The sequence below is a fragment of the Megascapheus bottae genome, chromosome 22 (assembly GCF_031878675.1).
Source record: "Megascapheus bottae isolate mThoBot1 chromosome 22, mThoBot2.hap1, whole genome shotgun sequence".
NCBI lineage: Eukaryota > Metazoa > Chordata > Mammalia > Rodentia > Geomyidae > Megascapheus > Megascapheus bottae.
In genome coordinates, this window is record NC_143530.1 from 30,160,243 (window position 1) to 30,176,866 (window position 16,624).

At 41.4% G+C, this 16,624-nt stretch overlaps 1 protein-coding gene across 8 annotated transcripts in view; it reads right to left on the reverse strand.

Annotated features, from left to right (window-relative positions):
• Nucleotides 1-843: 843 nt before the first annotated feature.
• Cage1 (cancer antigen 1) overlaps nucleotides 844-16,624 on the reverse strand; it is a 51,718-nt gene continuing 35,937 nt past the window's right edge. For all 8 annotated transcript variants that reach the window (XM_090356435.1, XM_090356430.1, XM_090356432.1 and 5 more), the window contains 5 exons: nucleotides 13,199-13,303; nucleotides 11,432-11,502; nucleotides 5,674-5,742; nucleotides 3,232-3,268; nucleotides 844-952 (listed from right to left, as the gene is read on the reverse strand). In XM_090356435.1, the coding sequence (XP_090212561.1) occupies nucleotides 938-952; nucleotides 3,232-3,268; nucleotides 5,674-5,742; nucleotides 11,432-11,502; nucleotides 13,199-13,303 (297 nt within the window). In that variant the 3' untranslated portion in view covers nucleotides 844-937. The remainder of the gene's footprint in view (nucleotides 953-3,231; nucleotides 3,269-5,673; nucleotides 5,743-11,431; nucleotides 11,503-13,198; nucleotides 13,304-16,624) is intronic.

Consider the following 16,624-nt stretch of genomic DNA (forward strand, 5'->3'; position numbering starts at 1 on the left):
TGCCAGTGATTATATATAGAAATTCCCTTCTTAAATACTTGTTTGTTAAACACGTCATTTGTTATATGATGTAAAAACCAATGTTAATAAATTCTTTAATAAAAAATCAGAGCTTCTATGGGGCCGGGAGTTTGGCCTTGTGGTAGAGTGCTTGCCTAGCATGCATGAAGACCTGGGTTCTATTCCTCGGTACCACATACATAGCAAAAAGCCAGAAGTGCTGCTGTGGCTCAAGTGGTAGAGGCCTTGCTGCTGGGGCTCAAGTGGTAGAGGCCTAGCCTTGAGAAAATCCAGGGACAGTGCTCAGGCCCTGAGCCCCAGCCCAGGACTGGCAAAAAAAAAAAAAAAATCAGAGCTTCTCATCAAGCTCTAGGCTGCATTTCTTAGGTTAGCATTTAATGTTCATCATGCTGGCCCTCATCACTTGCCCAGTGAAGAGCTTAGGTTCAGATGTAACTTGATGTTCAGAGAATCTCAGGCCTCCCCAAATTGAATGTACTCTGTCTCTGTCTTCCTCTTCTATCCCAGAAATACCTAATCAGTGCTGAAGGTGTCTAGCCAAGGTGTCAGCATTTCTGTAAAATTTTCCTTGGTTCTTTTTTTTGTGTATCAGTCATGGGAATTGAACTCTGGGCCTGGGCATGGTCCCTGAGCTCTTCCTCTTGAGGCTACCACCCTACCCCTTGAGCCTTAGCACCACTCCTTCTTCCCTGGTTCTTTACATAGTCCAGCACCATTTCCCATCTGCTCCTATAGCACACAGGACTGTTAGGCTATACACATTTGTAGAACATTTCACTGATCTCTCACCCCAGGAAAGTAAATACTCCTTGGGCTCTTCACCTCATTTTTCTTAGTTTATTGAACATCATTAAATGTTTAATGAAAGGTCTGGGTTTGACTCTGCTCCTCCAGTCACGTTCCAAGGGAGGTACATTCATTTGGAGATAACCTATAGGGAAAAGGACATAAATATATAAGTCAGCATTGATGTGCAGAGCCGTATTTCAGACAAATCTCTTGCTGACATCATTTCATATCACCTGTATATAGGCCTCAGTTTTGACTATATTTTAACAGTTGCCTTTATTTTAGCTTTTCCTAGAGGATCTCATAACACCAATAATTTTTTTTTAAAAGATGTCTGTTTTTACCATTTGAATCACCTATAAGCTTTCAACGCTTGCTTTTCTGAAAGCAGATACTGCTAGCAGCAACTTAGGTGCTTTTCTCACATGTTCCAAAAATTTGTGTGTGTTGGTTCTGGGGCTTGAACTCAGAGCCCGGGCATTGTCCCTAAGCTAGTGCTCTCCCACTTGAGCCATAGCTCCATTTCTGGCTTTTTGGTGATTAACTGTAGGTAAGAGACAGACTTTCCTGTCCAGGCTGGACTGGAACTGTGATCAGATGATCCTCAGATCTAAGAAGCTAGGATTTCATGCATACTAACTTCAATGAGATAAAGTAATATCTTCCTATTCAAGGAATAGTTTGGTCAATAGCTATACCTGCTATTTGTTTCTATGATTTATGATACATCTCACAAATCAGCTGTCTCAGACTATTTAAATTCAATAAATTTTTCAAAACTATATTAAGGTGAAAATTAGAAGTTTTGGTCTTAAAAGATCATTCATCTCTTTAAATTTAGAATTTCAGTTCAAAGATTTCAGAATCAGTGCCTTTTCAAATATGGTGAGAGGTAGAGGGCCTGACTGACTATAGAGAAGAAAGATGTCTTGTAGGAGGTTGTGAGGTGAGGACTAAAGTAAAAGAAAAGGAGTTGGATAAAAATGTGCCACATAGAGAATGTGAGAATGACAGGCATAGAACTAAGAAAGTGTATTTAGAAAAACACAGATGGGAGCCAGGCAATGGGGGCCAATGCCTCTAATCTTAGCTACTCAGGAGGCTGAGATCTGAGAGTAGTTCAAAGCCAGCCCAGGCAAAAAAGCCCATGAGACTCTTATTTTCAATTAATCACTAAAACGCTGGAAATAGAGCTGTGGGTAAAATGCATTAGCCTTGAGAAAAAATAGCTCAGAGACAGCACCTAGACCTGAGTTCAAACTCTATGCTCATCACACAACACACAGGAAGGAAGGGGCTAGGAGCATGGTAGAGTGTTTGCCTTGGATACATGAAGCCATCAGATCAATTCCTCAGTACCACAAACACAGAAAAGGCCAGTAATGGTGCTGTGGCTCTAGTGGTAGAATGCTAGCCTTGAATAAAAAGAATCTCAGAGACAGTACCCAGGCCCTGAGTTCAAGCCCTAGGACTGGGGAAATTAAAAAAAAAAAAAAAAAAAAAAAAGGCGGGAGGAAGTAAATGAAACTGTAGGTGGTACATATGACCAAAAGGAAAATGTAATGGATCCTAAGTCTGCGTAGAAAGGCAAGCGCTAGATCACTGAGGACCTTAGTTATGCATTTGGAAACCATCAAGGAGCTTTATTTAGGGAAGGGATATGCTAATACTTTGAAAAGTACTGTTTCATCTGTGGAGAATGAAATGGGGGCACAAAATGAAAGGCAGAAACACCAAGTAGGTAGTGGCAGTGGGTCCAATGAAAAAATTGAAATGTAGCTGGTCACTGGTGGCCCACATCTGTAATCCTAGCTTCTCAGGAGGCAGAGTTCAAAGCCAGCCAGGTAAGGAAGTCTGTGAGTCACTTATCTCCAGTTAACCACCAGCAAACTGGAAGTGGCACTGAGGCTCAAAGTGATACAGCACTAGCCTTGAGCAAAAAGAGCTCAGGAACAGTGTCTAGGTCTTGAGTGCAGGCCCCATGACCAATAGAAAAAAAAGATGAAATGTGGTAGTGGGGATGGGGTTAAGGGGTCCAAACAAGAATAGTTTCAGGGGCCAGGAGCGTGGCCTAGTGGTAGAGTGCTTGCCTAGCATGCACGAAGACCAGGGTTCAATTCCTCAGTACCACATACATAGAAAAAAGCCAGAAGTGGTGCTGAGGCTCCAAGTGGTAGAGCTCTAGCCTTGAGAAAGTCCAAGCCCTGAACCTAAGCCCAGGACTGGCAAAAAAAAAAAAAAATGTTTCAGAGGAAGGGGCTTATTGTGGGGTGAGGTATGATAGGCAGCAGAAGATGCCTGCCTCTAAGAGTTTAGGATAGGTCAATGATCGTATCTGAAATGTAACTCAGGAAGGCATGTTTAATTTTGTGGTCTTTCTAGTGGAAATAAAACATTGATATGACCATTAACATGACCTACCAAAGTCATGGACTTCGGACGGTTTTCTAATCTTGACCTGTAAGGAAGAGAAAGAAAATAATGTAAAAAGGATGAAAGGAAGGACTCATTTTCAGCTGGTGGCCATCTCTGACTGCCTTTAGCATTTCTGCTCTCCTTGTGCTGACCTCCTCCCCTGGAGAAGGGAGGATCTGTAAGGAAGGTAGCAGGACAGTTTTTACTTGGCTGAGAGCTTCCAAGTCTGAGACTCAAAGTGGACTCTCTGGAGCTTGACTTTGCCACTGAGTGCTCACTTGCAATTCCCTTGACTCAAGCTAATGCATATTTCTTCTGATAATCATTTGGTACTTCTTAATCAGGCCCAAAGAACCTCCCATTATCTTCAAGTTTCTTGTTGTTGGTGCCTTACACCCCCCCATCATCACCCTCTCCCCCTTACACACACACATACTTACACACACACACACACACACACTCTGTTTTGAGACAGAGTCTTAGTGATTGACTGGACAGTTCTCAAATTCAAAACCCTCCTGCGTCAGCCTCCCTAGGAGCAGAGTTTACATGCAAGGCAAAAAAAAAAACAGTTTTTTGTTTTTGTCTTTGTTAGTTGTGGGGCTTGAACTCTGGGCCTAGGTGTTGACCCTGAGCTCTTCAGCTGAATGCTAGTGCTCTACCACTTGAGCCACAGCTCTACTTCCAGTTTTCTGGTGGTAAATTGGAGCTAAGATTCTCATGGACTTTTGTGCCTGGGCTGGCTTTGAATCACAATCCTCAGATCTCTGCCTCCTGAGTAGCTGGGATTACAGGTATGAGCAACTGGCACCAGCAAAAAAAAAAAAAGTTTTATTAATGATTTCATGTTAGGCCAGTGTGTTCATAAAATTGATCTTAAAGATAAGAAAAAAAGTTGAGGGCTAGGAATGTGGCTTAGTGGTAGAGTGCCTGCCTAGCATGCATGAGGCCCTGGGTTTGATTCCTTGGTACCACAGAAACAAAAATAAATCTTTAAAAAAAAAAAAGCATACAAAAAAAAAAAGGAGGGCTAGGAGCGTAGCCTAGTGGTAGAGTACTCACCTAGTATGCATGAAACCATGGGTTCGATTCCTCAGTACCACATATTCAGGAAAAAGCTGAAAGTGGCGCTGTAGCTCAAGTGGCAGAGGGCTAGCCTTGAGCAAAATGTCCAAGGAGAGTGCCCAGGCCCTGGGTGAAAGCCCCTGGGCTGGCAATAAATAAATAAATAAACAAAGGAAGAAAAAGTTGGGTTTTGTTTGTTTGTTTTTTAGTCCTGGGACTAGAGCTCTGGGCCTGGGTGCTATCCCTTAGCTCTTCAGCTAGCACCCAGTCCTTGAGCCACAGCATCACTTCCAGTTTTCCAGTGGTTAATTGGAGATGAGACTCAGGTCCTTTTGTGCCATGCTGGCTTTGAACCTTGATCCTCAGATTTCAGCCTCCAGAGTAGCCAGGATTACAGGCGTGAGCCACCATGCCCTGGCTTGAAAAAAAGTTTTTTATTTATATATTTGTATATAAATAAATACTATTTAGCTGGGGCGGGGTGGCTCACACCTGTAATCCTAACTACTCAGGAGGCTGAGATCTGAGGATCTCGGTTACAAGCCAGCCTGGGCACTCAAGTCCATGAGACTCTTATCTCCAATTAACATGTAGAAAATGGGAAGTGGGGCTTGGCTTAAGGGTAGGGTGGTAGCCTTGAACTGAAGAGCTCAGGGACAGCACCCAGGCAGAGTTCAAGCCCCATGACCCACAAAAAAAATTTTTTTTCGCTGAGCATGGTTTCTCACTCCTGTAATCTTAGCTACTCAGGAGGCTGAGATCTGAGGTTTGCACTTCAAAGCCAACCCAGGCACTAAGCTCCATGAGACTCTTATCTCCTTTCAATTAACTACTAGAAAACCAGAAGTGTTCAGAAGCAGAAGTGTTCACTGTGACTCAAGGGGTTGGACTGTAGCCTTGAGCTGAAAAGCTCAGGCAGGGACAAAGCCCTGGCCCAGAGGTAGGGCAGTAACCTTGAGCTAAAGAGCTTAGGGACAATGCCCAGGCCCAGAGTTCAAGCCCCAGGACCACCACCAACAAAAATGCTATTTATATAAATACTATTTATATTTTATATCTGTATACATACTATGTAGAGTAATATATAATCTAGTATATATATATAAATAAATATCCACAAATATATCAAAAAAAACATATAGTAAATACAAATGTACTGTTTTCTTTTTTGGCAATCCTGGGCTCAGGGACTGAGCACTGTCCTTGGGCTTTCTCAAGGCTAGAATTCTACCACTTGAGCCACAACACCACTTCCAGCTTTTTTCTAGGTATGTGGTACTGAGGAATTGAACCCGGGCCTTTGTGCATGCTAGGCAAGCACTCTACCACTAGGGCAAACTCCTGCCCCAAAAGACTTATTTTTTAAAAGGAAGGAAACCTTACCTAGGTTTTCTGGTTTTCTCTTTGGGTGTTCTAATCAAATCTTCCAAATGTCTATTTCTTTCTTCCAAACTAAGGGAAAAATCAATTAAATTTGTTGATTAACATAGGCTTCTCTCCATGACTATTTTTGGAGGATAAAAGTAGGTAAATTTAAGCAGCAGTGTAGATCATATAACTTCCATTCATCTCACCATGTAAGTACTTATTTTTAATAGGAACTCCAAGTTATTTGGTCAACTTTTCCTTTATAGAATATACAAGTATACAGTAGTGAATTTTTAGGGTGACATTCTATTTTTTTTTAAATTTTATTGTCAGGGTAATGTATAGAGGGGTTACAGTTACATTTGTCAGGTAGTGGATGCATTACTTCTCACATACTTCTCATGTTTCTGTCCCTGTTTCTTTCCCCCTCCCCCCTCTCTGACGTTGTTTACACGGTAGGTAGAAAGTGGATGGATCTCATGAGGAAGCCTGTTATATACCTGGAGGTGGTATATTTAATACAAAACCACAGGGAACTGTGATGTTGTCATAGGATGGTCACAGCATTTAAGTGTGTGAGGTTTACATGTTGCTGTGACTTTCAGTGAGAGTGATGCCACTGGACTTCCTTGGCAAGTTCAATTACAATAGCTTCCTTCTCAAAGTCATTTTCCCTCCCAGAAGGTTTTGAGTTTTCTCTGACTGCTACAACAAATAACCACAGATTGGTTGCTTAAAACAACACACTTTTATTCTTTTATAGTTCTGGATGTCTCAGTTTCATTGGACTGAAGTCAAGGTGTGGGCAGGATGGGTAGCTCTCTGGAGTGTCTGCAGGAAAGTGCTTTGCTTTGCTTTGCCCGATTTCTGGGCTCACAGCTTCACATCACATGGCCTTTTCCCCCTTATTCTATCATCAAATTCCCTCTTTATCTTCTGTCATCAAGTATTCCACCAGTGTGGGCACTGCCTTTTCATGAATACCAAACAAATTCACTATAGCAAAAGTATATTTTTATGGCTTATAAAAGTCTGTATGTGACCGAGTATGGTGGCTCATGCCTGTAATCTTAGCTACTCAGGAGGCTGAGATCTGAGGATCGAGGTTCAGAGCCAGCCCAGGCACAAAAGGACCTGAGACTCTTATCTCCAATTAACCTCTAGAAAACAGGAAGTGGGGCTTGGCTCAAGGGTAGGGTGGTAGCCTTGAACTGAAGAGCTCAGGGACAGCGCCCAGGCCTAGTTCAAGCCCTGTGACTCACACACACACACAAAAGACTGTATGTGGTTTAAATATATATTAGTTTTACTTCATGTACATATGTGAAAATGGAACCATATAACTTGTGGGCATGGATGAGGCTGGGAAAAATGCAGGACAAAGATACAAGGAATCATTTTCTGGACTAAGGTGCAATCTACTCCTAAATTGATTTGTTGAACTGAAGATAATAATCAAATCATAATACTGATCATTTAAAGCAAATCAACACACAAGATAGGCAATGATTCTTTGTTTGTTTGTTCATTTATTTTATGCTAAATGGATTCCCATGCCATGGTTTTGTTTCTTCAATTTCTTCTGGGATATCTTTTTCTTCTACGCAACCTCCTCTTCTGGTGTAGGAACAGTCTGCTCTGATTCAATAAGGATCATCTCAGTGTGGCAGGGGAACTTACATATGGGTTAATCCTATCATGGTCTCTGTGAGTTTGGCAGTGCATCTCGTATGATTCGTTCACGTGGATGTGTTCATTGACCAGGGAAATCTGCATCTAACCCTTCAGTTCAGTATTACTCTCTGCATTCTCAAGTTCATGCAGCAGAAATTTAGCACTCTTTTTGGGCCACTGCATACTCTGTCCAGCCCCACTGTTTGGCTTGAGCACACTGTCAACTCTATTATTGTAATGCCAGAATGGCACACATTAACTCTTTAAAGTGCTATCTTTTAGATACTTGGTAGCTTTTCAGATATGCCTACCCTTGTTGGCCTGGACTGTTTCTCTGGTGTTCTTAAAGTGAACATGAAGATATGAACCTCTCGACTTGTAAGATTTTGGGGGTTTTCCTGGCTCAAGAGAGGAGAGAACCATTTTCACAGGTTACCTCAGGCTGCTTACAGGAAGAATGGCAATGGTTCTTGACCTGTGTAAGTATGAGAATCATTCACACAACTTGTGAAGTGTCCATGACCCCCCCCCCCACACACAAAATGGACAACTTGTGAAGTTGACTGATGCGCAGGTCCCACCTGGCACTTAGCTTACTGGATCTAGGAGTAGGGTCTATACATGCGTATCTTTAACATCATATTCAAGTTTTTTGGATTACTGAGTTGAGCATGCTTGTTTCTTTCCTGATTTTCATTTGTTCTTCTGTTCTCATGAAATTTATTCTTCCCTAAGCTTTCATAGTTATCATTAGCTTTCTTCCTCGCCTGCATATAAGATTCCTTTAAACACTTAGAATGGCTGGGTTAGTGGTCTCTTTAAGGATTTTTATTAAAATATTAGTAGTTCCTAAAACTAAAAAGTTATATCAGGACCGGGAGTTTGGCCTAGTGGTAGAGTGCTTGCCTAGCATGCACAAAGATCCGGGTTCAATTCCTTGGTATCACATACATAGAAAAACCCAGAAGTGGTGCTGTGGCAAAAGTGGTAGAGCTCTAGCCTTGAGAAAACCCAAGGATAGTGTTCAGGCCCTGAGTTCAAGCCCAGGACTGGCAAAAAAAAAAAGAAAAAATCATATTCAAAGAAATTTTAAGCAGCAGCCACACTACCACACATTTAGTAAGAACTCTGACATCATGTCTCTTGAACATAAATTGGATTACTCAGCCAAAACATATATTTAATTTAAATTTTAAAATACAGGCAGAACAATATAATTATGCTATTGATAAGTATTTTAATCATAAACCTGTGATTATTGAGTACTGGCTGAATTTTCTTGGTTATAAGTGGGAAGGAGTCAAATGTTACTTCACTTGAGTATACAACATTTTTTTTTCCTTTGGTTTGGTCATAGGGCTTGAACTCATGGCCTGAGCACTGTCCCTGAGCTTTTTTACTCAAAGCTAGTGCTCTACCACATTGAACCACAGTGCCACTTCTGTTTTTTTTCTGGTGGTTAATTAGAGATAAGAGTCTCACAGTCTTTTCTCTACCCTGGCTGGTTTTGAACCATGATTCTCAGATCTCAGCCGTCTGAGTAGCTAGGATTACAAGTGTGACATCAGTGCCTGGCTAACATGTTTATTCATTTGTTTGCTGGTCCTGCAGCTTGAGCCACAGCACCACTCCCACAACATTTTTATACCCCCAGCCCCTTCAAATTTAAAACTTGTCTTCATTATAGTTTGAAAAAAAATTGTCATTCTTCTTTGTGTGTGCGTGTGTGTGTGTGTGTGTGTGTGTGTGTGTGTGTGTCATGGGGCTTGAACTCTGGGCCTGGGCACTGTCCCTAAGCTCTTCAGCTCAAGGCTATACCGCCCTAACCCTGAGCCACAGCTCCACTTCTGGTTTACTAGTGGTTAGAGAGTTCGAGTTCGTTAGTGCCCAGACTGGCTTTGAACCGAGATACTTAGATCTCAGCCTCCTGAGTAGCTAGGATTACATGCGTAAGCCACTACACCCGGCCTGTCATTCTTTCTGATTAGAAATAACAGTAGAAAATTAAAGAAAATTTTGTTTTTCTGCCAATACTAGAGCTTGAACTCAGGGGCTTATGATTTCTACATAATACCCAATCACTTGAGCTATATCTCTAGCCCTTATTTTTCAGGTAAGGTCATATATTTTTGCCAGGTCATGTCACAGGCCATGGTCCCATATCTGCAGCCTTCTGCATAGCTACAGGATGATAGTACATAGCACCATGATCATCATGCCCAGACCACTGATTGAAATGAGGGTCTCATGAACTTTCCCCCTGGGTTGGCCTTGAACCACAATATTCCCTCATCCACATCCACAGCAACTAGGATCACAGCCAGTATACTAGAAAAAAGCACATTTTCAGTTCCAAGTACTGGTGGCTGATGCCTATAATCCTAGCTTCTCCAGAGGCTGACATCTGAGGATCTAGATTTGAAGCCAGCCTAACAAGAAAGTCTGAGACTCTTACCTACAATTAATCAGTAAAAAGCCAAAAGTTGTATCATAAAAGCTCAAGAATAGTACCCGGGTCCTGAGTTGAAGTGTGTGCACACATGTATACACACACACACACACACACACACACACACACACACACACACACACACACACACACACAAAACACAGAAACATATTTTCAAAGTTTCCTATACCCACATTTGCAGTGATGGTGAAAGTTCAAAACTGGGTAGGTTAGACTAGAACTTTTAAGTGCTAAAGATAGCAGGGTATTAATAAAACTGTAGAAAGGGCAGAGGAGATGCATGTTAGAATGAGAACAATAAATCAGTAGAATATTGACAGTTTTTTAAAATGTTAATTTTGCAGTGTTTAACGGCAAATGTCATTTTTATGAAAGAGTTCATCTAGTACTTGATGTATGTCTGGACATATTAAACTTGGTATACATTTCTTTTTTTTCCAGTTCTGGGCACTGTCCCTGAACTTTTTTTCAGCTGAGTGCTAGTGCTCTACTACTTGAGCCACTTTCGGCTTTTTGTTGGTTAATTGGATATATGGGTCTTATCACCTTTCCTACCCAGGGCTGCCTTAGATCTTAGCCTCCTTAGTTAGGTATGATTACAAGCATGAGCCTTCAATGACCAAGCTTCCACCTGCAGTTTTCTAAATATGCCATCTTAGTTCTATGGCTTTCTGTAATGCTAATTTGGTGCTCATTCAATAACTTTATTTTGATTCTACAATTAGGAGTTGAACTCAAAGTCTGGGCATTGTCCTTAGCTTTTCACTCACTATCACTTGAACCACAGATCCACAGATAAGAGGGTCACTGACTTTTCTGCCCAGGCTATCTTCAAATCAGGGTCCTCAGATCTCAGTCTCCTAAGTAGCTAGGATTATGACTGTGAGCCACTGGCAGCTTTTTATGGGCAAATTTTCTGTTATTAATTAATTAATTAATTAACTTATTTTGAGCCCAGGGCCTTGGCAATGGTCCCTAAGCAATTTGTTCAAGGCCAGTGTTCTATCACTTTGAGTCACAGTGCCACTTCCAGTTTTCTGATGGTTAATTGAAGATAATGAAACCGCCCCAGGCCAGGCTGGGAGCATGGCCTACTGGTAGAGTGCTTGCCTAGCATGCATGAAGCCCTGGGTTCAATTTCTTGGTACCACATACACAGAAAAAGTGGCACTGTGGCTCAAGTGGCAGAGCATTAGCAAAAAGTGTCCAAGGACAATGTCCAGGCCCTGAATTCAATCAGCCAGGACTTGCAAAAACAAAACAACAACAAAAAAATGAAACCAGCCCAGGCAAGAAAGACTCTCATCTCCAGTTAATCACAAAAAACAGGATGTGGAACTGTACAAAGTGGTGGAGTGCCAGCTTTAAATCAGAAAGCTTAGGGACAACACCCAGAACTGGAATTTCAGCTCCAGGAATAGAAAAAGAAATACATTCCCCATTGTTGTAAGCCTGCTTTAAGGAAATAACAAAATAGGTTTCCTGAGACAAATACAAATCATGTCCCTGAGAACATAATTCAAATTATTCTGAAGAATATATTCCATGTTTTTCCTCTTCCTAAGAGTTAGAGAAGACAGTGAATGAAATATTAATACACATTTACAAAATTAAAGTTTAGCAACTTACTGTGCAATCTGGGAATGAGATATCTCTAGTCTTTGGTCAGCGCATTTGATGATTTCTTCATATGATGTTACCTTGAACAAAACAAGCCAAATAGATTATTTTTTTGATAAATTCTAGTATTTTTTTTTAATTTTTTTTATTGTAATTAGTAAAAGGGTTACATGATATTTGCCAGATAGAAGGTGCATTAATTCACATACATTGATAAAATTCTAGTATTTTTATTGGATTGTTCCTTCACTTAAAAAAACTCTACAAGTTGAAGTTCAATTATTTATAATTAATGAAATATTTGCAACAGACAAAAGCATCCTCCTTGTCTTTAGAGATCAGTAAAATGAATAGCAGAAGATTTATGACATGCCTGTTCATCATGCAGCAGAGGTAAAGCCCCAAAGTGACAGCACTAGTGTACCAGTGGTGATCTGGTGATCTTTCACACTATGGTGTATCAACTGAGGAATGCAAGAATGCAATCTAATTGCTCAAAATGTGTGTGTGTGTGTGTGTGTGTGCCAATACTGGCACTGTTGTTTAGCGTTTTCTCTTCAGGGTGATATTCTACCACTTGAGCCATACCTCTACTTCCAGCTTTTTGCTGGTTACTTGGAAATAAAGAGTCTGAGGATTTTTCTGCCAGAGCTGGCTTCAAACCAGGATCCTCATATCTCAGCCTTCTAAGTGGCTAGGTTTACAAATGTGAGCCACTAGTATAGGCCTAATGTTGATGCAGTTTATAAAAAGTAAACTAGGTTGGGCACTGCTGGCTCATGTCTGTAATACTAGCCACTCGTAGGAGGCTGAGATATGAAGATAGCAGTTCAAAGCAGGCTGGGCAAGACAGTCTTGTCTCCAGTTAACCACGAAAAATAAGCTAGAAGTGGAGCTCTGGCTCAAGTGATAGGGTGCTATCCTTGAACCAAAAAGCTCAGGGAAAGCATTCAGGCTCTGAGTTCAAGCCCCAGGATTGGCACACAAAAATAAGTTAAGAAAAAAACCTGGAATTCTAAGTTAACAAAAATGTCATGAAAGTAAAACCATAATACTAAGACTTTGAATTGCCTGTAGCAAAATGCATGAATACACACAAGCCTCCTGGCTAGCCAGCTATAAGGCTAGTGGGGACATTTTACATAGCATCACAGAATTAAAGGGAGGAATGTAAATGTGGCTGTAGCAAACCTCACATCCCTTTGAGCTGTCTCACTGACTCATCATGAGATCCATCTCATTGATACATCCTGAGTGTTAGTCTTGGGATTTGAACTCAGGGCCTAGGCACTGTCTCTGAGCTTTTTTGCTTAAAGCTAGTAGTTGAACCACAGCTCCACCTCAGGCTTTCTTTGGTGGTTGAAGGTAAGAGTCCCAAGGCAGTGCTGGTGTTTCCCACCTGTAATCCTAGCTACTCAGGAAGCTGAGATCTTAGGATCTATGTTCAAGCCAGCCTAGGCATGAACTCTTATCTCCAGCCCAGACTCTTATCTCTAACTTAGCCACCAGAAGACTGGAAGTGGTGCTGTGGCTCAAGTGGTAGAGTGATAGCCTTGAGCTGAAGAGCTCAGGGACAGAGTCCAAGCCCAGAGTTTAAGCCCCATGACTGACAAAAAGAAAAAAAAAAGTCATAAGGACTCCTACCCACACTGGCTTTGAACCAGGATCTTTAGATCTCACCCTCCTGAGTAGTTAGGATTTACAAGCATGAGCCACCGGCATCGTGCTTTGTGGAATAATTTTAACAGGCAAGATTTTCAGTAAGTAAATCTGTACCTTATTTATTAGATTGCCTACATGTCTTCGATATTTGGCATTCTCTTCAATGAGTCTGCTGTAGTGGTCTTCTTTTGACTCTAGGAGACCTCCCAATTTTGTGATCTATGGAGAAACATCAGTGAAAATACTAACCTGGAACAACCATACGAGCTATATATGGGTGTTAAGAACAAATAAAGACAGTGATCTATCTATACTTTATTCCAAAATTCTCTTACATTGTTGTACAACTGGTGAATGATAGGATGCTGTGAATCAGATCTTGGTCAAATTGTACATAAACAGATGAGCACATGTTATTCTAGAATTTTACCTTTTACTTTATACTATGAAACTGCCTTACAAATAACTAAACACCCATTAGGACCAATCTTCACAATCTTCTTTCTTTGTATAGTCAATGTATACACATTATTCTATTTGAAGGAAAGCAAGACATATGTAGGTCAAGAGATATTCTCGTCCTTGAATAAATGACCACCAGTTTGTTTGTTTGTTTTAAGTACAGCCTAATATATTTCATGTTCTTACCTATGGTCTGTTTTTTGTTTTCCAAGGAAAACATTAAAAATTAAAAGCTTGACCCAGGAGTTTGGCCTAGTGGTAGAATGCTTGCCTAGCATGCACAAAGACCCAGGTTTGATTCCTCAGTACCACATACATAGAAAAAAAGCCAGAAGTGGTGCTGAGGCTCAAGTGGTAGAGCTCTAGCCTTGAGAAAGTCTAAGGACAGTGTTGAGGCCCCGAGCTCAAGCCCAGGACTGGCAAAAAAAAATTAAAAGCTGTTTATGTAGGCTGGAGATATCTATAGTTATATCTCCCCTCTCTCTCTCTCTGAACATATATATATATATTATATATAATGTATATCTCAGTGGTAGAATATTTGCCCAGCATACACCAAATCTTCATAATATTCCCTTTAAAAAATGGCATATAAACCAGGTGCAGTGGCTCATGCCTGTAATCCTGGCTACTCAGGAGACTGAGATCTGTGGATCTGGTTCAAAGCCAGCTCAGGCACTAAAGAACATGAGACTCTTGCTAGGCAAACACTCTACCACTAGGCCAAATGCCCAGCCCAAGATGAGAGACTCTTATCTCTAATTAAATGCCAGAAATGCAGAAATGCAGAAGGGGTATGGTTACGGTAGCCTGGAACTGAAGAGTTCAGGGACAGCATCCAGGCCCAGAGTTCAGGCCCCATGACCATTGAGGGTGGGGGTGGGGATTGAACCCAGGACCATATTCTATCATTGAGCTATACCCCCCAGGCCAGTTTTTTTCACCAGTTTCAACCATCCTATTTATTGGTCAGACAATATGCTTTATGATGTACATCACCAAGAAAGACATGTTTGTTTAAACTGGGCATTCGTGGCTTACACCTGTAGTCCTAGATACTCAGGAGGTGGAGATCTGAGAATTGCAGTTCAAAGGAAAGTCCATGAGACTCTTCAATAAACAACCAGAAAAGCAGAAGTGAAGCTGTAGCTCAAGTGTGTAGAGCACTAGCCTTGAGCAAAAACACTCAGGGACAGTGTCCAGGTCCTGAGGGTAAAACCAGCTCAAAAAAAGAAGGAGGGGCTAGGAGTTTGGCCTAGTGGTAGAGTGCTTGCCTAGCATGTACAAAGACCCAGGTTTGCTTCCTTGGTACCACATACATAGAAAAAAGCCAGAAGTGGTGTTGAGGCTCAAGTGGTAGAGTGCTAGCCTTGAGAAAGTCCAAGGACAGTGCTCAGGCCCTGAGCCCAAGCCCAGGACTGGCAAAAAAAAAAAAATGTTTATTTCATTTGTTTACCAGTACTGAAGCTTGAACTCAGGGCCTAGTGCTTTTTTTTTTTTTCTCGAGGTTGTGGGGCTTGAACTCTGGGCCTGGGTGTTTTACCCTGAGCTCTTTTACTCAAAGCTAACACTCTACCACTTTGAGCCACAGTGCCACTTCCAATTTTCTGGTCATTAATTGGAGATAAAAGTCTCACAGACTTTCATGCTTGGGCTGGCTTTGAGCCTCAATCCTCAGATCCTCCTGAGTAGCTAGGATTACAGGTGTGAGCCACCAGCTCCAGGCATGGGCCTAGTGCTCTTACTTGGCTTTGTTTTTTGTTTTTGTTTTTGCCAGTTCTGGGGCTTGAACTCAGGCTCTGAACTGTCCATGAGCTTCTTTTGCTCAAGTTTAACCCTCTACCACCACGGTGCCACTTCAGGCTTTTTCTGTTTATGTGATTCTGAGGAATGGAACCCAGGGCTTCAAGCATGCTAGGCAAGCCCTCTATCACTAAGCCACATTACATTCCCAGAACTTACTTGGCTTTTTTTTTTTTGCCATTCCTGGCTTGATCTCAGGGCCTGAGCACTGTCCTGGGCTTTCTCAAGGCTAGAGCTCTATCATTTGAGCCTCAGCACCACTTCCAGCTTTTTCTTTTTCTTTTTTTCTCTCGTTCTTTCTTTTTTTTTTTTTTTTGCCACTTCTGAGGACTGAACTCAGGGCCTGGGTACTGTCCTTGAGCTTTCCTCAAAGCTAGTGTTCTATCACTTGAACCACAGCACCAGTTCAAGCTTTTCTGCATATGTGGTACTGAGGAATTGAACCTGGGTCTTGGTGCATGCTAGGCAAACACTTTACCACTAGGCCAAACTCCTGGCCTTACTTGGCTTTTTTGAAGATTGGCTCTCTACCACTTGAGCAAAATACTTTTTTTGAATTTTTGCTGGTTAGTTGGTTATGCGTCTCTTGGATTTATCTTCAGAAGCTAGCATTGAACCTCAATCTTCCTGCGTAGCTAGGATTAGAGATATAAGCCATTGGCACCCAGTTTAGCTCTTGTTTTTTCTTTTGTTTTTAGACAAGGCCACAATTATGTATCTCATACTGGCTTCAAGCTCAGAATCCTCCCACTTTATATCCCAAGTGCTAGAATTACAGGTGTTCCCCCCACCACATCTGGCCTTTTATTTCATTATAGAGGACAATATCATAACAGTGTCCCTACTGCTTTGATTATATATATATATATATATATATCATTTACAGTAGGTAATACAGATATTACCTAAGTTTAGCTGATGGTACCAAAGTAAAGAGAATTTATGATTTTTGAAAGGCTGTGACTACAAGTAGAAAACACTAGAATTCAGTTATCATCCATTCGTGTAGGCCTTTTTCCATTCCATGTTATTGTCTCTCCTAGTTTTACTTGGAGTAAGGAGTTCACCCATCTTAATAAATCAGCATGGGGGTCGGGAGTTTGGCCTAGTGGAAGAGTGCTTGTCTAGCATGCACAAAGACCTGGGTTCGATTCCTTGATACCACATACATAGAAAAAGCTGGAAATGATACTGTGGCTCAAGTGGTAGAGTTCTAGCTTTGAGAAAGCCCAAGAACAGCACTCAGGCCCTGAGTTCAAGCCCCAGGACTGGCAA